The sequence below is a fragment of the Xiphophorus hellerii genome, chromosome 12 (assembly GCF_003331165.1).
Source record: "Xiphophorus hellerii strain 12219 chromosome 12, Xiphophorus_hellerii-4.1, whole genome shotgun sequence".
Classification (NCBI taxonomy): domain Eukaryota; kingdom Metazoa; phylum Chordata; class Actinopteri; order Cyprinodontiformes; family Poeciliidae; genus Xiphophorus; species Xiphophorus hellerii.
The window spans coordinates 8,275,132-8,302,483 of NC_045683.1; the positions used below are offsets into that span (position 1 = coordinate 8,275,132).

At 37.0% G+C, this 27,352-nt stretch overlaps 1 protein-coding gene across 21 annotated transcripts in view; it reads right to left on the reverse strand.

Moving 5' to 3' along the window:
- Positions 1 to 27,352, reverse strand: part of kcnt1b (potassium sodium-activated channel subfamily T member 1b) — a 94,117-nt gene that overhangs the window by 35,478 nt on the left and 31,287 nt on the right. For 17 of the 21 annotated variants that reach the window (XM_032578020.1, XM_032578008.1, XM_032578016.1 and 14 more), the window contains 9 exons: positions 24,845 to 24,883; positions 13,027 to 13,106; positions 11,590 to 11,695; positions 10,798 to 10,854; positions 10,620 to 10,668; positions 10,363 to 10,422; positions 8,586 to 8,660; positions 8,227 to 8,310; positions 6,045 to 6,139 (listed from right to left, as the gene is read on the reverse strand). In XM_032578020.1, the coding sequence (XP_032433911.1) occupies positions 6,045 to 6,139; positions 8,227 to 8,310; positions 8,586 to 8,660; positions 10,363 to 10,422; positions 10,620 to 10,668; positions 10,798 to 10,854; positions 11,590 to 11,695; positions 13,027 to 13,106; positions 24,845 to 24,883 (645 nt within the window). The remainder of the gene's footprint in view (positions 1 to 6,044; positions 6,140 to 8,226; positions 8,311 to 8,585; positions 8,661 to 10,362; positions 10,423 to 10,619; positions 10,669 to 10,797; positions 10,855 to 11,589; positions 11,696 to 13,026; positions 13,107 to 24,844; positions 24,884 to 27,352) is intronic. The other 4 variants (XM_032578011.1, XM_032578025.1, XM_032578024.1 and 1 more) reach the window with 1 other exon arrangement.

The following is a 27,352-nucleotide window of genomic DNA, read 5'->3' on the forward strand; positions in this document are numbered from 1 at the left end:
TTCCTTTATGTTTACAAGCTGTATGCTCAGCTGCTCTAGCTGTAGAAAGTTCAGCAGAAGTGGTCTTATATCACTCACTAAATTTATTAGTTCCTCATGCTGTAGATGTGCTGTTGTTGCAGGCAAAAATGTCTTTTCTGTCACCTGCTCGACAGCTCTCCTACACAGCACTTTTGCTTTCTCAGCCTCATTTAACAATTCAGAGATGTACTGTTCTTAATCCTGCTACTCTTGTTCCAACTGCTACAGACGGTGTTCCACATGACTGTGTGTTTGAAACTGAAAAATTACAATTACCTCGTCCAGATTTGTCTGATGTGCCATTAAAAACTGGCAATGTATGGTTTGTGGATGGATCTTGTTCCAAAAATTACAAAGGGGAGACTCAAACAGGTTACGCAGTGGTGACCTCTGCTGGTGAAGTAGTTGAAGCCAAACAGATCAAAGCTCATCATTCAGCCCAGGCTGCTGAACTAATTGCTTTGACCAGGGCTTGTGAGTTGGCTAAAGGTCAAGATGTCACTATTTATACTGATAGTCAATATGCATTTTCTACAGTTTTCTTTTTTGCTAAGCAATGGGAACGCAGGGGTATGACTACTAGTACTGGCAAATCTGTTACACATGCTAAGCTTCTGTTATCGCTGCTTCAGGCCATACTCTTACCATCTAAGTTGGCCCTTCTCAAATGTGTTGCTCACACTAAAGGGACTGATTTTGTGTCTACTGGTAATCGTTATGCAGATAACACGGCTAAGCTAGCTGCTACAGGCGCTTTTGGTGTGTCAGAAATATATCATGCGACATCACAGGAACTTCTTATTGATCTAGAAATTCTCCTGTCACACCAACAAGCTGCTCACCGTGCTGAACAACGCTCATGGTTCAGTAAGGGTGCTGTTAAGAACACAACAGGCCTTTATATGCTTAACAACAAACCTATTCTTCCTAAAAGTCTTTTTAATGCTGCAGCAATTCTGACTCATAGTTGTTGCCATGTGTCCACAGGTGGGATGGTTCACATAATTCAGCAGCATTTTTCAGCGTTTGGGTTTAATGTATATGCTAAAACTTTCTGTAGAGCATGTACAATCTGTGTAAGACATAATCCACAAGGAAATGTTCGACCAAAGAGGGGTCAATTTCCTAAGCCACAATACCCATTTGAGACTATGCATATGGATTTCATTGAACTTTCTCAAAGTGGTCCCTATAAATTTTGCTTAGTGATGATTGATGCTTTTTCTAAATGGGTTGAAATTGTCCCATCAAAACATGCGGATGCCCTAACTGTAGCTAAAGCAATATGCAGAACTATCATTCCAACTCATGGCATCCCACAGAAAATCTACAGTGACAATGGTCCACATTTTGTGAATCAAGTCATTCGGTTAATGGCAGACAGATTGCAGATAACATTAAAAAATCACTGTTCATACCATCCCCAAAGCGCTGGGTTAATTGAAAGAGCAAATTCTACTGTTAAATCCAGACTTAAAAAATGTATGGAAGACACTAAAAGGCCATGGCCAGAGTGTCTGGATTTAGTGAAAATGTACATGAGAATTGTGCCCACTGAGAATGGTTTAACTCCTTTTGAAATAGTACACGGCAGAGCTTTTAAGCTTCCGTTATTTAAAGACACCACACCACCACCAGATGACAGTGAAAAAACTTTAGCTGATTACATGAAAGAAATGTTACAGTCTAAAGAAGTGTCAAATGCAAATTCACTGCCAGAAGAACCTTTGTCTTCACAGGACCTCCAGGTGGTGAAACCAGGCGATTGGGTTTTCATCAAGGCCATTAAGAGACAGAACTGGGCCTGCCCACGGTGGGAGGGACCGTTTCAAGTGCTTTTGACCACTCCCACTGCAGTAAAGATCGCTGAGAGACCATCCTGGATTCACCTCAGCCACTGTAAGTTGCAGAGAGTGTTGGAGACCTAGGTGGGGGCAGTGGGGAAGATCTGACTACAAAGGGGTGTGGCTATATAGGGTCACACGTCTCAACGTCAGCAGAAGAACTCATCACATCCCTGTTCCATAGAGTCCTAGGTAAACTCTAACATCTCTGTAACTGAGCAAAGATGGGGTCCTCATGGAGATGGGGCCTCTTTTGTGCTGTGGCTGCTGTGTGCGTGTCCTGTTTTTTCAGTCCAACCTCACTAATCCATCTGGGGAGAAGATTTGTCCATACCACTGCTATGAAGATCTGGCTAGGACACCTTCCAGACCATCACCATGACAACATATGGCAGACTTATGTGGAGATGTTGGCCAAAGAACGGAATATGACCAACTGCTACGTCTGCTCGGTGATGCCAAAGTCTACCAGAAAACCTACTCTGTATGTCAGTCCCATGAACAGGTCCCAAGCTGTCTGTTTTGCCTCTTGTGCTTTACGTTTCATGCCAGCGACTCCAGTCAACACTTCAGATGGTGACATCCTGATGAAAAGAGTGTGCACTGGCGTGACGCCCATCTTCACCTACAGTAATGTTACTGGATACCCATCACGGATGAAAGCTGTCACGATGTCAGGGACAAAACATCCGGTCTGTATCCATTCTCCACCAGGAAACTGGACTGTTCGGGTAGGCCATGTACCTGGATGCCAGCAAAATATCACTGATTTATTTCCTAGCTCCGTTTGTCCAAGTGCTGATGGGACTCTTATTCCATGTCCCATGTGGACACCTCGAGGAAATTATCCCACTGAGGGTGGTTGGTTTCTGTGTGGAGGAAGTAATATCTATGCATCGCTACCCATGAACTGGTCAGGTACTTGTGCTCCTGTGTTTGTCTCTGATCATACCATCATTGTATCTACTGCAGCAGTACACTCTCATCACCTGCGACGGCGGAGAAATTCAGAAATTGTTTTCCAGCCACATGATCCTATCTGGGGTTCAAATGTTCCCAAAGAACACAAACATTGGAGTACTGCTGGGAAATGGGGACTGTCAATTTTTCCATGGGTTGGAGTAGCAAAATCTATGCTGATGATTGAAACTTTGGATTACAGAATGAAGACCCTGGTAAATATTACCATGGACATTGAGAGAGGTCAGAATCAACAACTTAGTGAAATGCGACTGATGGTTCTCCAAAACAGGATGGTGTTAGACATACTTACAGCTAGTCAGGGTGGTGTGTGTGTAATGATAGGAACATCTTGTTGTACTTATATTTCTGATGCTAATGAAACTCATATTGCTGAAGCCATGTCTGCCTTAAAGAATCTGCAACAAGCCATGTTACAGGATGCTGTTCCCTCACAAGGAGATTTCCTTTCTTGGTTCATATCTGGACCATGGTGGCACCTGCTGTTGAAATTAATGATGCCTCTTCTTATTATTCTTTTCTTGTTTTGTATTTTTACTGCCTGCATAATCCCATGTCTAAAATCTCTGATAGCCAAAACTGTTGGACATGTTCTATATCAATATCAACTTGTTGCCTCTATCACTGAGGGGCACCCTGATGTCTAACGTTATGATGGATGCATTGAAAATGTGCCAGCAAGTGATGTATTCCTGATGTCTGTGTTAGACTTTTCATGCTTAATATGAAAAACAGGTGGGAAATGTTAGGAAAGTTATCCTCCTGTTCATTTACTCATGAGTTTATTTTACAAGTTATGTTTTCATATTATTCTTTTCATATTATTCTTTTATATTATTACTCTCATATTATTCTTCTTTTTATATTTACTTAACTTCTCTTTCTTTTGTAGTATGTTATTAACTTTGTTTAGGATGTTTGCTTAGAAGCTAAAAACGTTAAACATTCATGTGTTATTAGTTCCATATGTAACTGATTAGTTGTGGTCAGCCACATGCCCTTATAAGGGCATGTCCATAGGAGGTTTCAGAATGTAAAGACGGTTGGTCAATTCTCTGTGTGACTGTGTGAAGAGAAGCCCAACCTCCTTTTTCTATACAATAAAGAGAAATGCAAAGAAAGAACTGGCAGAATTGAGTCCAGACAGTGTTTGACAGCGATTCGTCGCGTCTGTTCTCAATTCTCCTATTCTGCAGAAAAGAAATCAAAAGAAACCTAATCTCTGTCTCTGGCTGGTTCTTTGCAGGTTGTGACAAAATAAACCTATCACTTCCTTGAATAGGTTAGAATTGGTCTATCGACTATAAAAAAACATTTTTATTATATGAAGAAGTTTTTTATACAAAATCATTCTTAGATAATAAAATTTTAGTTTGTTCAGTTCTGCATATTTTAAGCTGTTTTAGTGCCTCGTGTCGCTTTAAATCCAAATAAGCTGCTGTTGGCTACGCCCCCAACTCAACGCTTAAACTCGGTTGCAAACAGATGGGCAGTTATACAATCATGTGCCTTTGAAAAGCAGAAGTAGAACCTCCTGCACAATCAGCAATAACCACCAAGTGGTTTTTGGTTGGTAAGTCAATAACAAAACACTTGTCTTTTCCAGCAGCCATTGTACAGCACATGCAGCTGTAAAACCAGCTGACCAAATGTGCTGGATTTCAGCACATTTGATGATTTGTGATGTTACATTCAGAAGGTTTTTCAAACAGCTCACTTTCCAGACACCAAAAAGCATTAATTTATTGACAAAAAATGGCTGGGTGTTTTCTTTAAAGCATTTGAACTCTTTTTTAGAGGCAGTTGAGACTTAAATGAAAGTATAAAACCTTGCAAAAAGTAAACTTTGTACAATAGGTCCCCTTTAAAAGTATAAATACCATCATAGAGAGAAACTGTTCTATTTCTACTGAAATTTAAGCTCATGTCTACATGTGATGCTTGTCTCACAAAGACAAGTTGCTTCAGGATCACAATTTAGTTTTCTATTTGATCAAGACCAAAGGGAACCAAAGTCAGAGCAGCTCCTGTTCGGTGTCTCATTTTGAAGTGACAACATTGATTGTTCTTTTGGTAATCTCCTTCAGAGGCTGTGCTAATTAATTTGGTTATTTTCTTTCTAAGATAAATTGAAGATTTAATCAAACCCTGAGACACGGGAAATGAAGCTGCCTGAGTAGATGGGCGGTCGTCACGGTTCACAAACACCGCCAGAGAGCGATGGCCAAGGAGGAGCCCGCTTTGATTAAAATAAATTGGTGCTATAAAAGTCCAAATCGATAACACACAAAGAGAAGAACAGATGAACAATTGAATGTCCATGTGTTTTACTGGGTTAGCTGTAGATACTGCAGAGCAGATACAAGGCAGGATGATTAAAGTCAGGAAAATAACTGACATAAGATGTCGCTACTTGCTTGTGCAGGAAGAGTGAATGCTGCAAGTCAATGACTCAATGCAATCTCCACAATGACTGCACAAAATTTTCCTTCTTCCCCTTCTTTCTGCAAAGTAAGGTACTTTGCAAAAAGTATGAAAACATAAGTATTATGGGCTGCCGTTACAAATAAACTGAATTCAATTTTAGGTGGGCTTTACTTATAATCTTAAAACTACATAAAAATCTGCATATTATGCCTCCATAAATCAGACTGTTTTTAACTTGGTTGACTACAGCAGAAGTTATTTGGTTATTAATTTTAGGTAGATATTACTCCTTTTTACAAGGTGTATTTTATTGTTGTGAACGGAATTGAGCTGAATTAAATTTTAGCTAAGTTTGGTTAATAACCAAAACTGTTTATTTTATTTGTAAATTTTCAAAGAACATTGTATTTATTGTGGGGAAAAATCTTAAAAAGGGATGATAAACAATTAAAATTGGCAGGTCAAAGCTTTACATATTGGTACAGAAAAATTCTCAATGCTGAATGTCTAATAAACAGAGAATTAAAGTAATTATCTTTATTAACTAAATATCTTACCTGTATAGTTGGGCCTTAATAAATCAGTTTTTTACTTGGTTGACTACAGTAGAAGTTACCAGGTTAATAATTTTAAGTACATATACAGCAGCTTATATTTTACTGCGGTGTATTTCAGTAGATTTATATCTTACAGAAAAACCTACGCACATCTGGCCTCACTGGAAATGTGACAGCATGCCAGCAGATGTTTACAGAGCAGATGTTCCCTCACCCTGTGAACACCAGACACAGTAAGGTGCAGATGAGGATGAACACCTGGTTGAACATTGCGGAGTGCGTCCTCTGGATGGCACGATGGAAGTCATTCTGGGGGCAGAAGAAAAGATTATTGTCTCCATATTTTCTCCTGTGAATACTCTGTATGTCATCAACTGAGAAATGAAATGCAGTTTCTCTATTGCCTTACAAACTACAACGTGTGCAGCGAAAGGACCGAATTTGATGCAAACCTTACAGGAAATTCTTTGGTTTATATTTACATATTGTCACATATTGTAATGTTGTCTAGAATAAACGGTAACTGGGTCATTTTCTAAAAAAGCACAACACTAAACTAAACTGTACCCACAAATCGACAACATTTTTCTATATTACAGTTTTTTATGTGCACAAATCCGCGCAAATTTAACATACTATTTATTATATGCAAACTACACTAGTGTGTCTACATTAGCATACTGTCCATCTTCATATGAAGCAGCTAATGAGCGGTTCTCAGTTGCACCTTGTTAGCATGTCCATCCTGCCACCTCCTCCCCACTGGCCCCAGGTTTTACCATCTGCTGACTGCAGCCTTGGCATGAAGCGCTCATCCTGTCATGACCTCGTCTGAATCTCAGTGATAGCACAGATCACACCAGTTACATATGATCTGACTCCTTTAAAAGTATTCAGGCAGATACAATTCTTTGCATTTGTTCCTTTCTTCTTGCATACATTTATTGGAATATATGCATAACACTACAAGGAAAAACAAATGACTTCTCTGCTGCAGAAACCAACTTCTAGCTGGTCGTGAATGCATTTTTTCTTCAAGCGAATCAGCCAACGGAAACTGAATAAGTCACTGGTTTTAGCTTTAAAGGCCAACTAATTAAACAGCACACTAATATATCAAAGAACCCAGAGTTGCTGTTAACAGTGTTACATGGATGCCATCAGTATTACTGCCTTCGAAAAGATGCACTGCCTTGTGGACAGATTAGATGTATTTACAACACGAGAGACGACAACTAACCCGAAAGGAAGGAACAAGCTCATCCGATTAAATTCTGTTCACTGGTAAAATCAACAGCTTCCACCTCTAACAACATTAATCAGCTTTAAAAAAGCTGCTAGGAGGGTAATGATCCATCAAAACCTGCAAAAGTACAAACTGTATGAACTTAAGATTCTGCAACTAAAGTATTTTAGGTGAGCAACACATTTCAAGTCAATGAACAAGATGATATTTAAAGAGACATAAAAGAATCCATGAAAGGCTGAATCTTTGAATACAATTATACTTTGGTAAAACAATGTTTACTGAAAAAAAAGACTTGAAGGTATTGAGATGTTTATTCTTCCACACTGATGTTTATTCTTCCACACTGAATAAAGCTAAAGTGACACTGAATAAAGTGTCGTGTGAATTGAAATATCAAACTGGCATAGCAAAAATGTATTTTGGGAAACTTTAATAACTAAAATAGTTACTTTATATAAATATGTCTGAAATAATTTGTGAAAAACAAAACCTCTCGTTAACCTTGAACTGGGATCAGCCATTTTCACCTGGAGGAATCTTGGCGAAAATACTGAAAAATAAAATGTCTTTCGAAGGAACAGGACACAACTGGGATTTGCAAAAATACACACAGGAACGTCCAAAACTTTATGGGCCGCAAATTAAAAAATCTGGCCCTATTGTGGCGTTTTTGGCTAATATCCCTCGCAGATGCATCTTAGTAAATTAGGATATTATTGAGAAGATTAATTTATTTCAGTAAGTCAATTCACAAAGAGGAGGTACATTTCAATTGTACTGTTATTTTTGGTTAACATACAACTATTGCAACACAAGGTTTTGAAGCCTTGTGTTTTTCACAAGGGACACAAGGCCAGTGAAAAATATTCCTAATATTGAAAATGCCCCTAAAACGTGTGTTAAAAGTAAAAGTAAAAGTAAATAGCTCCATTTATTACTTTGTAGCTTCAACGTCAGAATGTCCTAAAAGTTTAATGTCAAGAGTTAAAATGGGGGAACAAAACTGGAACTATTTATTTATTTTTATTATTCAGGTTGCCTGCAAATACATTTTTTTGTTCATCTTTATGTTAATACCTTTCACAGTTATAAAAAGTAGCGTTTACAGCTGATAGCTACAGAATCTTGTAATGGAAAAAGGACTTACGATCATGTTCTCCAGAGCACCTTTGGCAAGCCAGCAGTTAAGAAACACAGGGACGAATATGTTTCTCAATGGAGCCCAGAAGATCTTAAATAAGTAAAAAGTAGACAAGAAAAAGCTTAAAACTTAAGTTATGTTCTCTATACAGATTGTAGAGAAGTAGTAAAAGCATGTACTGGACAATTACTTTTAAAATCATTTCTGATTCTCTTTTTTTTTGCAAATAAAGCATTAAAACGATAAGCAGTAAAATTTCTAACATCATGCTGCTAACATTAGAATACCTCTCAGTTTCGATATTTCAAGACACACACTGTTTTGCAGGGTAAATAAAATGGAGTAAATGTAGATGAATTACTCACTGTGATAATAAATGGTACCGTATTAATCATCTCCAATATGAAGGATATCTGGAAGATCTGCTCCCAAATGTTCCCCTAGGATGGAAATATATGGGAATCGATTGAATATTTTGTTTAGAGACTGGATTGTTTTCAGGAGAAAAATAATGAATAAAAAAGACGAGCTTTTACTGTATGGTGTTCAACAAGAAAAACAACAACAGAGGATCCATCTACATTATCTTTAAGTTGCTTTTTCTGCTGTTTAAACATCTAATTTTAGTATTTTAATGCCAAGTTATGTGTAGCTAATATCACTTGGAAAAAGTAAATTCACAAACATATAAAAGCAGCCTAGGTACAGACACTGCTAATATAACAACAGATAATCAGTAAGATTCAACATTACATCTGAAAACGACAAAACAACGAATTAACAGGTCAGCATGTTGATCACATGCAGCAGTGAAGGAGCAAATAAAACGTCTACAAAAATATCTAAGGCTTCAATTTAACAAGAATTTAATAAGAACAGCAGGACATTTTGACGTCGTTTCATAAAAACTAAAATGCTTCCTAATTCCCAAACTACTCACTGGGGCAGAAAGAATATGACACGGTTGAAAATAAAAGGATTAACTAAGAATTGAGCACAAGTTTCACTGGATGACTGCAGGGGAAGAAGTTTAAACCAGCTGTACAACATGTTTACCATCCTCAGAGTGAAGCTGTTGAAGTTCTGGATGTAAATGGACTATGTTGTACAGAACGTCTCCACAGTACTTATGCCTTAAACCAAAAACTTCAGTTGACATCATAAAGATTTACTAGTTAAGACAATATGGATTACTGCATAATGTTCAGCTGCAAAGAAAACAGTGCATAGTTATCAACATTTCATAAATAAAAAAATCTGAGTGTCGTGTGAATTTGTATTCAGTCTCCAACAGTCAATACTTTGCAGAAGGAGAAGCACCTACAGAATCTACAGGAGAGAGCAAGAACATGAGAGATGGAGGAAAAAAAAGAGAGAAAGAAAGAGGGACATTTTTCCCTTTTGCTGCTCAGCTCTCACTCTTTCCTTGGCTCTGCTCATGTCAGAGTGCATAAAAAATAAATATAAATGACACTTATAAGAGAAGCAGCATCTGGCTGAAGATTAAAGATATTATATGATAATAAATTATTACTCTGGGTCTGTTTGGTAGATTTGCCTGCAGTGGGAAAATTAAAAGTTTGTTTAAAAATATTAGACAAACGTAATGCCTGATTTAGCAACAAAACAAATACATAAAATTAAGGAAAGATAAGGATTCTCATACAGGGAACATTGAATGCAAAAGGACTCATCATACAAAACATTCTTATTTGCAAAGTTAGATTAAAATATGAAGTTGCAGATGATAACAAATTAAAACTATTTGAGGCTCTCTGAAAAGAATCAAAATTCCCATCACTAATGAAAGCATCTGCAAGCATCATTTTTGAAATCTGGTCCCAGAGTTTTTAATTGCACATCTGCACTTTAAGACCAGATACTACATACAGTTCAATCTACAAAAAATGTACTGCTGCTCTGGCTAAATGTTTAGGGTTGTTGTGTGTCTCAAATCTGCAGCCTTTTCAAAACTTAAATTACATTAAATTAAATAAAAATGCACCAAAGCTGTTTTTTACCTCATGTAATGAATTGAGTATTTGAAGCTTTCGGTTCACAAAACACAACAAACAAAATCCCAGCTGCACCACAGCAGAAATGAGGACTGAGAAAAACCTGTGCAGGAAAGCAGTCCCTTACCTTGTAGCTGAGATATGTGATAAGCATAGTCTCCAAGAAACTGATTAAGGCCACTGTCACCTGCAGCACAGAGGGAGAAGGAGATGAATGAACCTGGCATCTGCTGGCTCATCTCCTCTGGATTCTTAGCTTTCACTGAGGAAATACGATGTGCTATGGTTTGTCTAATAAATGACAGTCAGGTTTTAGGGTTGAATTACAAGTTCAGCTCATGGAGAGCAATTCGATTTATGCCCCAGAATTGCCAACAGCATCACCTGTATTGCCCACACAGGCTGGAGTCTGTTCACCCAGAAAATTAGGTTCCTGAAAAAAACACACAAAAAAAACCAAACAAAGACAAAAGGAAAATAAAAATTTCTCTCAAAGTTCTTCACAACTGAGAAACAACTGAGCACATAGAGCTCAATAAATGGCGTTTCACATTAAACATACCATTTGATTTCAGGTCCCTCAGTAGAATTCAGTGAACTGCTGTTTCGGCATGTTGTGCTGCAAAAATTACATACAAAAACAACAACAACAGCATCAAAGTAGGTAAATAAACTCAGGGGCAGACACATTTATGAGAAAATTCACTCATATTTATGCAGATTTATAAAAATATTTAGAAGTTAAACAGATTGCAACCAAAATAAGAGCTAAAAAACAGCTGAGAGGTAATTCTGGCACAACAGAAAATGTTGAGCTTCACACATTAGAGAGTTAATATTTTATTCCACTGTGGGCTGTCAGATATTTTGGAAAATAATTTTCGATGTAATTAATTTACCAAATTGTATTTTTCAGCCTGTTTAATGAATCTATATAACAATCTATATAACACTTACTGAATTAAATTACTGGAAGTAATGAGCTTCTCAGTGGTAATATTTCACTTATTTTATAGTAAACTTTTTTTCCTCATCAGAAATTGATTCTTTATGGAATCACTATAATGGAAAAACACTGTACTGTCTGCCAGGAACGAACATTCATGCTTATATTTGTTTATCTGTGACTGAATTATCCAGCACGCATGCTGGTACCAGGTTTGAACTAAACCCACAAAACAAAATGTCATCATGTCTCCAAGTCAAATAGCAGAACTACTGTTTCAGTTTACAAATGATTTATCATAAACATGTAACAACCTCATATAAGGAAATGATTATTGAGGTCTGTATTGCTTTCTTAAACTGAGTACAATTAAAATGCACAGCAGGAACTGCTGAAAGTGAAGCTCACCCATTGATACTGTTGTTTTCTGTGGGATTATCCAAGCTGACTCTCAGAATATAGAGGGCACAGGTGAGAATCTTCAATGCAAAGTTGAACAAACGGATTCTTAGGCCTGTGGAGCAGCAAAAACAAACATCTTGTCCTGACTGATGATACGCTGGCTTACATATACCTTCAGCAGACTTTGTGGTAATCTCTGCTGTTCTTAGAGGAAAGTATTAGAAGGAAAAGAGGATCCCTGGTGATCCAGAAAGATTGTGCAAAGGAGATGCTTTAAATTTTTGTCAAATGTGAGAGGAAAAATTCTGTCTCATTAGGAAACGTTTTGGCAGAAAGGGTTCCAACATTCTCCATTGTGAGATTATGCTGCTACACTAATTTTATTTTTATTCTACTTACCATGTATTCTTATAAATATGGCTGGGAAAGGTTTTTGCAGAAAATAGTATGTGGCAAAAAAAAAAAAAACTTGCTTTGAGGAAATGTTGTTTTTATTTCTTTGCCTATAACTCTAAAGAAACAAATAACACCCTGGCACTCTTAAATTATTTTCCATGACACACATTAAAATCCTCCAACAAAAACAGAAACATTTTCGGGGCAAAGGGCACAATGCAGGCATATAGCGTAAGAAAGATGGGTCTGAAATAACCAGAGTTATCATCCAAATGCACAATGCCTTCTATGGAGTCAAGAGTATCTGTCTGAATGAGCCCTAACATACAGTCCTCCAAAAAGTAAACACAAAACCAGCATAGCCTGGTCTGCGTAAAGCTGCAACCTGGTGCAGATGTACATGTTATCCATGGGGTGGTGCTAGCTGCAATAAACATTTCAATCAACCTCAGCAACAGCTGCTAAAGTTGTCCTGATGGTTGAAGTCTGCATCAATGTCTGAACAGTTTAAAACCAAACAAAAGGTCATCAGCCTGGAGGGGATCTGTTCTTGGACTCTGTTGTGTTGTTCTTTTTTTTAAACTTTGGTGGCTTACAGACAACAGCAAGTTTGGAAAACGTCAGCAGAGAAGAAGATATGTTAATTGTTTGTCCTGCTGGAGGCTTTTTGCTGTGCACATTTTCACAACTAGATGCAAATGAATAAGTTGCAAAGACAAGACAGCAAAGTGTTGATGTGTGGTTGTTTTAGCAGATACTGAAGGAGAGTCAGAGCTCTAATGAGAGAAACACTGCAGCTCAGATTCCTCTCAATAAATGGACCATAATCTGTATATCAGGCCACAAAAAGCACAGTCAAGACAACAAGTAAACAAGACAGCAAATTTAATAACAATACCCTAACCGAAACAGTAACCTGATCAGCATCGCTGACTTCAGTTTCCTTCTGATGCTGTTATTTGTTCATTATCATCATGCAGCAACAATCATACCATTTTCATTACACGATGAGAGGAGAGTGGCTGATGCTTCCTGTTTGCTACTTACTTGACCTTTGGTTTTTGATGAAGAAAAGCTTCAGCCTCTCCTTGAAGGTGTTTTCATTCACATAAAACTCAACCTGCACCCTGCGGGAAGAGGAACAATCAGATCTCAGTTAAAACATGCACAGCCGAGCCTGGGGACTCCATGCATAAACAATCCACCCCATAAACGATGATGCATCTCGAAAAACAAGGTTTTTATTTACTATATGTTGTGCATAAGGATTTAGAAAAAAAACTGACAAACTCATAAATATGCAAGCTGTCCCTCCAACCCCATACAATGTATTTGTTTTAGTGTGCTGTATAATTGTGGTGCTTGCTGAACACGTGCTTTGTAAGAAATTGTTATAGAGAAAATCACAAAAGGTTAATGATGCCACATCTGTAATAAAGGAAAATGCAGCTGCCCAATATCTCCCTGCTATTTGGACATCTCACTGCTTGTATTCATCTACTGAATAAAACATAAAACATGGCTTATTTGCAGTTGCTAGTAGACTTGCTTCTTCCAGTCTACCTGTGCAGGTATGATAAGGCTGTACTTTTGTTTTTGACAGACAACCCCTCTGGTATGGGTGCACCGATTGCAGTTTTCTGGCCGATCACCGACCTTTAAAAAGCCTGATGTGTTGATTCCGATTTTGGACAGAATATTTTTCTTCTTTCTCTGAAAAGTCACTAAATACAAAAACAAAGTCTTTAAATTGGCAAAAGTGGGGTGACTATTGTTAACCGCACACATGTAGATGTGACTTTATGGGAAGATTTGTCGGTCGGTCCACTCAGCAAAGCAAAAGTAGACAGTGTTTGATATTTAAATCTTTGCAGAGGTAGATAATATTTCCTTCACATGTAAGCATCAACAAATCCCCAGTCTATAAAAATCAAGGAAATCAGGGCAGATTTATTAGTGAACCCCTACTCCCTGGTTCTATAACTCAGCTTTGCATGTTGCCAGTGCTGAAAGTTAAAATCTTTTGAACCTGATCATGAAACAGTGGCTCCACTTAGATGACCAACTTGGCAGATGCTCAAAAAGGAATTGAAAACCTTCACCACATAATCTGTCAGTCATGATTAATGGATTTGGAGCATTACTTCATCTCCAATGTGAGTGTTTATGACATTTGTACTAATTACGTCAACTATTCTGACTATGGGACTGGCACAATACCAATAACATAAAGCAAACTGGTAAAAATGTTCTAACTTTCAGAGATTAGCAAACATTAAAATATGTTTTTAACAAATTTGCAGGTTCACATGAATGGATTCAGTACTGCTAATATACCTTACAATATTATTTTCAGCACAAAGAACACATCCTTTCATACAATGAGATTACTATACTTATTATTTTATGTTTTTGTCATGGCAAGAAAAAATATTAGAAACATTTATGATGCATTTCAAATATAATAATGTGTCATGTTTTTAAAAAAATGCAACAAGTGGCAGTGTAAGCCAAGCATCTCAGCTTAAACATCCGTGATGTGAGTATATTATGTAACTCCTCCTTTCTAAAGGATGCTAAAGTATAAATATTGATTCATTTTGCCACACAACAACACTCTAATAACAGTGTACTTACCTTGATGTGCATGTTTAATCTAAAGACATGATGCTTATTGAGTTTAAAGTCAGGTAATGGTTTTAGATTTCTTCACTGAAACGTTAGTCCAGCCCGTGAAGCTCGGGCATAAATCTCCAAACAAGGTTTAATTACACCAATTTGCCCTGAATAATTAATGTGTGCTTTTACAGTCCAATTGTATCACATAAAATGTATTGGCACTTTCACTCTCTTTGTGATCCAGGCTTTGTGATTCAGGACATAAATAAATGAGAACACAACAACCTCGCTCATATTGAGCTGAAACAGAAACGTTTTAATTAATAATTAAAAATCCTCTCTCCATAAAAACAGCTGCACATCAAGCTTTGTCAACCTCCACATACTTTATGTATTAAAATACTTTATGCATTTTAAGAGACTCAGGAGGCCTGATGACGTATACGTGCCAGAGAACCGTGGGCAGGTTAGATGATTGCAGGTAATGAAGCAGCCCTATTGTTAGTTTCTTTAAGGCAGGGAGCTTGTTGTCACTAATGAGTACAGAGGGGAAGTAATAATGGCCACAAAGCGGCTTCTTGGAGCCGTCTCCATTGTATGAGAAGATGAATACAGGGAAGAAAAAAAAGACAGCGAGTTCAGGATCAAGCAACTGGATAATTATTATGGGAGGAGCCCAGCGTGTGTGTGCGTGGGTGTGGGTGTGTGTGTGTGTGTGTGAATAGAGGATACAAGAAATAATGAGGTATAATGCGGGCTTTTCCCCTCCCCCTTCATCCAGATTCATTGCCATGGAGACAACCGACTGCAGGAAATGCCCCTGTCTGTGTTATGCTCTCGCAATTAGAAAATTAAAAGAGATGAATGCAAAAAACAATTATTTTTGCCTAGAACCCCCTTCTAACTCCAATTACTATGAATTCTATAAATGCAAACAATTTTATATGATGCATTGTGCCAGGCAAGATCTTTTTATTAATATTTCTGTCCACTGAGAGGCAGGAAAGGAATTAATCAAGGCAGCGGAGGGTTTGTTTACCCAGCAAACCTACATAAGCATGACACCAATATAAACTAGTTCTGACAGTGTTATTTGGATTACTGCAGTGCACACAAAGAGGAAACACCTGCAATTCACACGGAAAGGATTCAGAGAAACATCATTTATGTCATAGCTTTTTAATTTTCCCCTATTATTATGAGAGTACAAAGTTCGAACTGTTCTTTTTTTAGGTGGCTTCCTGCAGTAGTTAGTATCTGAGCTGCAGCAGATAGCAGATTGATTCCAGATCAGGGAATCAATTTAACTAAAGGAGTCAAGCTGAAAGCTACAACCAATCAAAAATCAGATTCACACGGTGCAAACTTCAGTTGTAAAAGAAAAAAAAACTGCCAGAAAACTGAAAAACAGCTGAAACATTGAGTTCCTTTAAATCCAAACTAAAAACCCATATTTAGAATCATAATAAACGGAAAATTGACCAACACATTTGATGTGTTTTGATGATTTTGATGAGGGAACTCGACAAAATGTAATGTTTGGTTTCTCAATTGGCAACTGTATGTTGATTTTATGATTATTTTTATATATTTATGTTCTAAAGCACTTTGAACTGCCTTGTTGCTAAAATGTGTTATATAAATAAACTTGATTGATTGAAAATGTTTATTGTGGGCGTGCTGTGGTGGCGTAGGGGACAGCGCAACCCACGTTTGGAGGCCTTGAGTCCTCGACGCGGCAGTCGCGGGTTCGATTCCCGGACCTGGCGACATTTGCCGCATGTCTTCCCCCTATTCTTTCGCCTTTCCTGTCAGCCTACTTTCATATAAGGGACACTAGAGCCCACAAAAGACCCCCTGGAGGGGTAAAAAATAAATGTTTACTGTGAAAGAAACGGAGGGAATATCTTTGACTTTGGCGATCACTGACAGTCGATTTAGCATTTTAACAACCAAAGACAACCTTTGATAAATATCGAGCAGCGTCAGAATCTTATTCTGATACAAGCTTTGTCTTTTTGCCTTCTTTATTTCCATGTCATATCTGTCGATTGCTTGTGACACAATTCTGATGCAGAAGCAAGAAATTATACAAGCCGGCAACATCTATTGGGTCTTGCATCATACAGTGTGAAGTGAGTTACAAACAAGCTTTTCAGAATGTTTTTGCATATATTTGCAGGTTCACACAGACTGAATTTAACAACATCAAGTCTAGATTTTTAGAAATATTTTTTTCCCAAAAACAGAAATATACCCAAGCATAATTTTTCTGTGTTTTTTTTTTGTTCCTGCTCTGTACTCTCAACCTCAAGTTGGGCGCAGTAGATGGTGGCTCATACTATGCCTGGTTCTGCTGGAGAGTTTTTCCATGTTTAAAGGAAAATGTTCGTTTATCTCTTCATGCTTTGTCATGATGAGACATTTCCTTCTCAATAAATTAAGCACTTGGCCACGCTTCCATTTGCCTTTAACTGTATTGTGTGATTATTCAGTTTTTATTTAATTGGATCTAAATTTACCTATATAATTAGATTGTATCAACATAAAGGAAACTGACTGGATTAAATATTTCTACAAAATTGTATATGGATTAACCTGTTTGTCTTGTAAACTGCTTTGGCATCCTATTTGTTGTTGTTTGCACCTTCTAACTTCAACACATTTGTGTTAAAAATCCAATACTGCATGCTTTGAGGTTGCTAAAAGTTGTTGCAGAACTGGCATAGAAGCACTGAAGCTTTTATGTTGAGACAGTAAAACAAAAACTTTGTCCTGCAAAGATGTTGATGTAAAAAACATTTGAAAAAGAGTGTTTTCTTTAAACGCTGTGAAACGTCTGAGTTTGATCTATTTGGTAAAGGAAGTTATTTATCACTGAACCAGTCAATTAGTGTGAGTCCTGCAGTAGTAGAGCTTCCTGGTCTCATAGACTAATAAAAAAATTTCAAACTGAGTTCATGAAGACTTTGAAAGTATACTATTGAATTGATTTGACTTTATTTGTGTTGTGACACATGCCGTTTCAATGATGCCTTCGTTGTTAGTTCCTTGTTAAAAATGACAAATTTAAAGTCACAGTTTAAGTCAAATTAGGCAACTGGAAAGGCCTTTGATTTGAATTTGATTAAAGGGACCATTGTACAGTAAAACTGGTAAATCTGAGATACTCACTAATTTTTATCACAACATGTGGAAGAGCTGCAAAATCCATACAATATTATAGGTGTTTATCTGAGTTTAAGTTAAAGAGCACTGATTTACAGTTTAGCAAAAAACATTTACTTTAACAACTTTGGTTGCAATTTCTGCAAAAAAAAAAAAAGAAAAAAGAAACTTTACAAATTTCAAACCCTGTTTCAGATTTTCAGGACCTAAGTAAAAGGAAACTAGTCGAAATCAAACAGACAGACCTCAGCGTGGGTGTATTTGTTCACATAATAGGCACTAGAACACAGACAATGACAAAACACCCTCCCAAGCACAGTGCCTTTCATTGTGTTTACAAGTACTGCACTTCTGACTAAGGCAACAAATATCATCAGACGACTAGTCGCAGCTAAAGAACCACAGCAAACCATTTAAGTACTCACTGTCTTTTCTGCAGCAAATCTAAAATCTGCAAACCACCACTCGCCATGTAGGGATACCAGCCACACTGTCAAACATAAACAGGAGCTGGGTGCACATTTAAGAAGTCACACAGCATCTGCAGCAGGCTGAAGAAACACCCACTTCACTAAATTATAACAATGCCAAGCATGGGCAAGGATGTTCACACAGTCCTAATATATGCATTATAAGACCTTGTGCCTCCATTTTGCAAGTTAATGCCGCAAGTGGAACTTCATATTAATTAAAAAATCATTTAAAAAAACAGACTAAAGAAATGAAAAACGGCGGTAAAGAGATGTACCAGTTCTAATGTGAAAGATCGTACAGGTTGCAAATGTACACAAAATGCAGAACAATTTTCAGTTAATGCAGCCTTGCCTGAAGCAACCTGCTAGTCTCAGCCTAATTCATTGTGCTGCAGGAAAAGGAAACACTGATAGTTACCAGGTGCTTTGTGCAACACAGAATATTTGTAAGAGTCAAATTCAAGAGAGCAGCAGCATTAGCTACTTGTCACTTAAAGGTTATATTATAATGAACAGTTTGTTGAGTAAAGGCAGAGCCACGTATTATAGTGGAGATTCTACTGCCTCTGATGAAAGCATTTTATTTACATATCCACAAACATTAACCCCAGTTTACCTCACTTAAGCAGCTAAAATAACCAAAAACACTGGCTGCTGAGATTTTTCTGCACAGGTATAAATTGAGTAACAAGTTAAAGCGACCTTCCAATAAACTGGAAGCGTCTCAGTTTAACTCAAGTCCTGTTGCATGTCGACATGTCAGTGAAAACGTACACTGTTCGACTTAAAAAGAGCTTCATGTAAATTAACTCAGAGCGCTTTACACTACACACACATTCATCCACCCCAACTCACGTTTGTACACCAGAGGATTGGGGTTAAATGCCTTGCCCAAGGGGACATCAACGTCTGACAGGAAACTAGAATCGAACCGACAAACTTCCAATTGCAGGACAACTCCTTCAGTTGCTGAGCCACACCTTCATGTACAAATTGTTTATCATCGATTTGGAGTCTTTTAGATAGTGACTATGTAAAAAAAACACATTATAATCAATCATGAGAACCTTAAAGTTTAAAATCATTATATGAAGGTAAACAATTTACAGTAATGACAAATATAAAACAGTTAGTTGTTTGATAGAAACAACTAACTGGATCACAGTTTGTGATGAGACTCAGCTTTTGGTGTCAGAAACTGCAAACAGACAAAAACACAATTTTCTCAATAGGATACTGTGTTAAAAACCCAACCTGAATATAATTTATTTAACAGTATTTGTATCAGGTTTGCTTCAATGCATCACTTACAAGACAAATGGCTGAAAATAGAAGATTTCCCATGCATCATCACTTTGAGAGGTATTTGACCTAAAAGCTTCAGGGATCCAAAAATATAATACTTGAATGTTAAGCAGACACGTTGCTGCTATGTGCTGCATCCTTTGAGGAGAAGCTAAAACTTTTTATACTGAGCTGAAGAGTAAAGACCAATAGTCCGTATTGTGCAAAAATAGTTGAAAAGGCTTCAAGACAAAACTGGGCTGAAAGGACCTTGAAATGCTGAGTCTGTGAAAATGAAATAAATCTGTTTTACCAACTCATTCTTGGTTTTACAGGTGCTATAGGGAGCGTAAAGACTGACACGGCCAAAATTAATGACATTTTGTTACAAAAAATTTGTTAAAAGAGCAGTGCTCCTGCTGTTTTTAACAGCTTATTTTCTGGTTGATTTAAAGATTTCATCAACACAAAGAACAAAATAAAAAAAAATAAAAAAAACTACTGTAATAAGTATGCATTTAGTGGAAACAAGACTTAGCAATTAGAAAAAGAAATCTTACTTATTTCTGGACAAAGGATGATTGATGTTGAAAGAATCATAAACCATTTTGGTAAAACTTTATTTGACGGGTTGTGAATAAGACTGTCATGACACCGTCATTAACATGACGTAACACCTGTCATGAACATGAGTGAGTCTTCATGAATATTTATGACTGTTGTCATAAAGTGTCATTCGGTAAATCATGACACTTTTAATACAAAGTTGACATTATTCAAAATGTCTTTGTTATGACAACTTGACATTAACCAAGAAATCATGATCGGACATAAATTTGTTATAAAAGTATTACTGATTAAACTTTAAAAAATATGTAGCTTTATGTTATTAAAGCTAAAGTGTGCTATTTTCTTACAGCTTGAGGTAAAAAAAAAGTTTTTGTGAAAGTCATTAGAGCAATACTCCTAAGTCCCGCTTAATATTCATATAAGAAATGACAACCTACCCACTGAACGTATGCCTTATGCCCCCTTCTCATTGGACCTAGGGCACCATGGCATTGCAAATCAGCCAGAATGTGGGTGGTCTTTGCAGAGTCTTGCAAAGATCCTCTGGAGTTGAATGAGACTGAGCATAAGAGTTCCTTGAGTGTTTTAGACAAGTAAGAAAACGTCTGTGGTGAGGAATGGGATTGGTGACTGACTGATGGTTCATTTCCAGGTGGCAGCTCATCCAATTCCTGGATGCTGCTTGGCGGGGAATGCTAGCAGCACTGGTCCAGCTGCACCTGCATGGTTTGGTCATAAGAGAATTTGAAGCTGAAGTCATGCCAAAGCTACAACCCAATCATGCTCATGGCAGGCAGGCAGCACTCCAAATAAGTTAATTTAACGCAATTTGCGGCACAGCTGCAATGCTCACTGCATCCAGCAGATGCTCCAGTTGCAACCAAAATGATCTCATCCAGCAACTGCAAACAACTCACAATCTCCGTACCAAGAAACACAGCTAGCTCCTTAATCAGAGTTGTTGCAAATTGAGATTGATAGGCACTCGGCTTCCCATACAACAGGGCTGCCAGATAGGGAGAAGTGCACACACCTCCAAATCGTGCATATAGGTTAGTTGCCTGTCAGCAGCGTAGGTAAGTTGTGAGTGTTTTCAAGGTGCAGTTCTAATGCAAACGCTGCCAAAGAGAAAGTCCGGTATCACATTCAGCAATTCGGAGGGATTAGGAAGACAATCAGGAACAGCAAATAAATATAATTTCACAGCCGCAGCATAACTTCAGTCTTTACTTTTTTTGTGCATGATTTTTTCAGACTGCACCAATGAGAAGTACAACATTTTGTTCCAGGCTAAATTTATTCCACTAAAGGGCAACCGATTAGCCACAGTCCTGCAAGATTTGAATGATCCTGGAGGTCAAGTATAATTTATGGTCGTTTTAATCGAGTGTGAAGGAAAGTACAGAATCAGATACCTCAAAGGGCAATGTTGGAACAATTTAAACGCTGCTTTCCAATCCTTCTGGCAATTAAGAGAAGAAAGTAAAATGATCATCTGTTTGGATTATAAAAAAGGAAGAAAACTGTTTTGACAGCTTCAAAGCCTTTTCTGCTACTACAGGGAATACTTCAAGGTTGTGTAACAAATGATAAACTACTGCATCAGGAAAACAATTACCAGCACCTGAATGTGTTTCACAGTGCAGTTAATCATTGTTCCTTGAACCTGCAAGCTGAGATGTGTTGCCTTGAATTAAACGATTCCGGCTGTGAGATAAAGAACAGCTTTTCTAGTGCATAACTTTTATATTATGCCAAATGTAATAGGCTCTCCATGGCTACATTTCAATTAAGATAATTAAAACAAAAAGAGGTTGAACATAATGAAGCAAATGCATAAGGGCACTGAATGTTGGCCTGTTGTATAGTTTATCCTCTCCAATTCCAATGTCATTTTCAGCACCAACAACGATGAATAATAACTCTCAGAAGCAAAAAAGGAGGTAATAAACTCAGCAGGAGGTGTGCTGCCAAGAGCTAATGTCAAAACCTTTCTCATAATGTACTGATGTTTTATTTCTTATAATAATGCAGAGTGTTTCATAATGATCCAGTAGAGACACAGTCCACTGCTGTAGACAGGTGTCTCATCCCATCAAACTAAAAAGGCTGAGATAACTGCAGACCATCACTTGTCGTGATTGTGAGCCGAGATGAGGATGATGGTTTTATTTTTAGCCTTTCTATTCGTGTGACTGAGGTGTGAGTTTGTCTGAGGCGATGTGAGATTTAACCAGTAAAAAGACGAAGCATGAGCTGGAGTCAGTTCAGAAAAACATTTTTCAGGCCAAGACAATCTGATTGTAGCATTTAAATTTGACTTTGTCCTTAAAGTAAAAATATGAACATTTAATGTACTATTTTAAAAATCTTTCAAAGCTGAAGGGCATATATTATTTGGATAATTTTAAGGAATATTCACAAGCCTCCATTGGGTAATCAGTGGAAGTACTTCAACAGGTGAATTACTTTCAGAGCTGCTAGCGACAGGTGTGAGAATCAGTAGGTGCCTTAGTCCAAACGTTTGTGCAAAATGAAGTGTCGGTATTTAGAGCAGAACCTGCATCTTTGACTCTGACACTAGACATCTCAGAGCCTTTTGATTTAGCAGTACACCACTTAGACAGCTTTTGCCATGTGTGTCAAACTGGTTGCATCTATGTGCAGTATCTATCTATCCAGACATATACTCTACAAATAGTAGCCAAAAATGTCCACTTTGGAAAATATTTAAAAGCATGTGGGCAGAAGGTGCAAAAGCAGCAGAAAATATCTATTAATGAGGTCACAGCATATCTTTCATGGTAAAAGTCTCTCTGACATCTAAATGAGAAGTTTTACTATAAACCCCATTTGTTTGGCTGTACAATGAGATGTAATTGTCATGTTAACCCAGGTATGTCTCTGATTGGTTGATATGTCCCTCTTGAGGACTCCTTCCCCAGGAAGCAGGCGTCTTCAGAGACCGAATCTTCCAATCTATGTTTGACCAGTTCAGAGAGGATTGATCAACCTTATGGATTTGATTACTTAAAATGTATTTTCAGAATGAATTTTTTCTAATGCTGAAATCTGATGGATCAAGGCTGGTTCCAAATCTATTTTTTCCATTTTTTCTCTCAGAAATTTGTTTCAGATTAAAAATTACAATCTGAACTCAAAAATAAACTTCCTCTCTTTAGGTGTCTGAGAAACCACCAAACCTTTGGTAATTTTTAGATATTTTATTAGTTTAGATAGCAACATTTTTAAAGCTTATTTATAAGTAGACATTTTCTCACTTTATTTGTTAGTATGCTTTTTTAACCAAGTAACCATTACTGAAAGAATATCAGAAAGAACCTGACTAATAAATTTAGTTCTTGATTTGATCAGTGATAACCTCTGACTGATTCTTCTAATAATCTTTAACTGGATTTTAAATCAAAGTGATTAGAAAACATTTAATGGGTTTACACATTATCTGTCTTTACTATCGATTCACAAATTCCCAACATTACTTGGTTTTGACAAAAGTTGAAACATTTTTTTTTTCAAATCATGCAGTTGCACACAAATCCAACAGCAAAGCAGCGTACGCCTCAGAGAAGACGCCTTTCATCTGTTAACATGGTTTATATCATGCACAAGCGGAACCACTATTGCACAGTGATAACATTGGTGATGCAACTTACAAACAGGATCCACTATAAAAATAAAAAATAAGGTTCAAATGTAGTCTGTATGAGAGTGCCTTCAAAAAGCATTCACCCTGTTGGATGTTTTACCCTGTTGAAAGCTTTTACAAATCCATCATGAGCAATAAGATGTAGCTTTTTTGATGAAAAACTAACTTCAATATCAAAGCTAAAACTAATTACTACTCCATGACAGTGAAAAACTTTTTTAGCCTGATGAAATAGCCAAAGTCAAAATGTAACATTTTTGGAAAACGAGAAAACACAAATTTTTAAGCAAAACTTCGGCAAATATTGATTTTGGGTTGTAACAAGTAAAAATATGAGTTTCCCCCAGTTTGGTTTGTCTTGTGGACCCTGAAGGGTTTGTGTGAAAACAAAAAAGTTTGAAATCATGTGACAGTTCAATGCTGTGCTCTTCAAAAGCCAAATTCTGTTCGTCGTGATTGATCTGTTAAAAGTAACAAAAAGGTTAACACATCCAAGGGGATGGGTACTGTAAAATCTGGTGACTTACTTTCATATTTAAATACCTTTATAAAACAGCTGAGCAGAACGTTTTAGTTAGAGGTGGGAACATAAAAAAACCCCTGAAACACAATGTTAACCCATTCATTTTATACTTTCATTTATTTTATGGAACTACAGTGAAAGTTTTTTTTCTGATAGCTTCATTAGAGATTGTCAAATTCCCCAAAGTGATTGCAATAAAAATCTACAACCCAGCGAAACTAGCTGGAGGTTTTATTTATATCTCGGCTCACATGGATGAGATTTCAAGTCCAGGTGTGAAAAGACTGGCGTGCACATTCAATCAATACACGAAGAGTACGCAGATAGACACTCGAGCTACCTTTTCACCTTGCACTGTAAAATAATATAAAAATTCTTCTGTGTGCTCCAAAATATTACCAATATGACTGGTGAAAAGGTAGCAAGGTATGATAAATTTCCATCTTTAGTGCAAAATCTGTCACATTTATGAATAATTTGTAAACCCAATGTAAACTGCAGTTCAGTTCTCACTGCAGACACAATCCATGCCATGCAAGCATGATGCTGCCATAAACTTACTGAGCATTGGTTGAGTCCATACTGTACTCCTCTTGGTACCTGGACGCAGCACACATGAACACAGACAGGCACATGTTAGGCTGAGTCTGAGACAGCAGGCGAGGGAAGGAAAGTGTGAAAAGACAGGAGAGAAGACCACCGGGATCCCACTTCAGTTTATTTGCATGTACTTACAGCTGCGAGGAAAACAAAACAAATTCATAACCTTCATAAACTAAAGCAGTTTATGCAGCAACAAACAACAAAGCAAGAACTGGTGCCAGAGGGGAATCTCAATAAGTCAGGATATCATAAAAAAGTTTATTCATTTAAGAAATGCATCTTAAAATCATAAATTAAATATCTGTTTATTTGGGGCTTTCAATAATTTACAGCTATTGAAAAGCAAAAACATAGTTTCTCAGAAAACAAGAACACAAGATGGAGCTACTAAAAATATATATATTCTCAAAGCAGACTTGTTATGTTATGGTAAAGTTGTAGCTTATATTTCTCCAGAAGACAGTTACTGACATCCTGCACAAGGAGGGCAAGCTACAATAAATCATCCCTAAAAATCTGGTTATTCAGATTATCGTACAGAATAATCCCAATATTACTGGAGGGTCGAGAGGAAGGAAAAAATGTGGCTGGAAAAGCCACATTGCAACTAAACCTAGAATTATTATTATTATAAAATGTTTAGATTAAAAGCCAGGTTTTCAGTTGAATGTTAATTTTCGAAAATGTAGGTCACAGACCAGAGCGACTACAGAAATATTAAAATCCAAATAGTTTAAGATCAAACGTGACGTTTCCACAGTCGATGACGACTGCGACCCGTTTAAAACAAGGAACAATCAGCACATTTTACTGCACTTCATGCTTCCTTCTGCTAACCAGTAAGCCTGTCACAATACACAAGTAATAAATTAATCACATGAAAAATTCAAATTAGCTCAAAATTTCCATTCAGGTCATTAATATTTTTTGAAGGGTAATTTTGTTGACAGAATGATTTATGGTTTTGGTTGTAAGTTTTCCATTTCTGTTTTATTTGTTTTTGCTTGTAGCATTTCATTTTGAATTTTTAAGATATCTTCCAGTTAAAGTGTTAACTTGCATTATTATTATGCCTTTATCGATATATTACTTGAAACAATATTATTGTTCGTTACGATAACAAATTATTGTGACATTTATCATCCAGCAAAATTTGTTATGACAGTCCTGCTTATAAGCTTTATAAGAATCCTGATTAAAATTTTCAGCAGTACTTGCGGCTCCTGTCCGCACTGCCAAAGGTATCAATATCTGATCTAATGATTATGGAGTCGCTGTGCCTGATTGACCATCAAACTGTTTTGATCCTGCAGGGAATATTTGTGCTTCTGTCAGGAGGAAGATGAGAAACATCAGCTCCAACCACGCAGACTAATGGCGCTGCCCGGGTTCCTCAACACCTCAGCAGTGCCACAGCCTGATTGCCTCAGTGCCACGCAACGCTGATGCAGCAATTTAAGCAAAATGAGCCTCTATTAAATACTGAGTGCATAAACTGTATATTTCATGGGCATATTTTCAGTAGACAAATAGTTCTGTTTTTTTTAAATTATTGGTCTTATGTAACAAACTAATTTTCAGAGGGACGTAAGGCTGGAAAGAATAAGAATTTACATAAATTAAGAATTGAAACATGTCCCTGTTTGTGTTATAAATATATGTAACATTTCCTTTTTTTAATGGAATAAATAAACTTTTTTGATGACATTCTTATTTATTGAGATGCCACTGTATATTATATAAATTATAAAAAAAGAGTATTCTAGCTAAATTCAGTCAGCTGAACATTCAATGTGCTCGGTTCATTACATTTCTGCTACTGATCCATCCCCAGCAAGGTTTTACTGAAATCAGCTTTCACAAACCAGTAATAATTACATATATTTGATTGAAAAAGCTTGCTATTTACATGTTGGCAAGAGAAATGACAGCTGATAGAAAATGCAAACCACGGGAGATCAGTAAGAAAGAAATGTGTGACAAAAGTGGAAGACATACACATATTTATGTAAAGGACTAATTAATGGACAGAGCTAACAGAAAAAGGTATAAAATTTATTTAGTCTGTACTCTGCACACATAAATTTAGCAAAAACATAAAACCAGCAAATAAATGTGCTGATAAAATGAAGCAACATGCTCCACTTATGAATTGTTAAAGCCGTAGATATTTAATGCAACCAGATTTTTATTCCCTGCAGGGCTGTAAATCATCGTCAAGAGTATTAAGCCTTGAAAGGAGGTGATACATAAAAGATCAATATTTGGCAGAGGATTTAGTTGATCCAGGTCTGAAAGAAGCATCTATAAATGGAGCATCTTTTAAGTTGAATGTGGTCAAAAGGGCAGAGACTCTCAATCATTTTGTCAACCACAGAGAATAACTGATTCATGTTGTGTGGACAGATTTCACAGAAGTGGAAAAGCTTTCAGTGGAAGCACTTTCTAAAGATTCAATGTCAATAA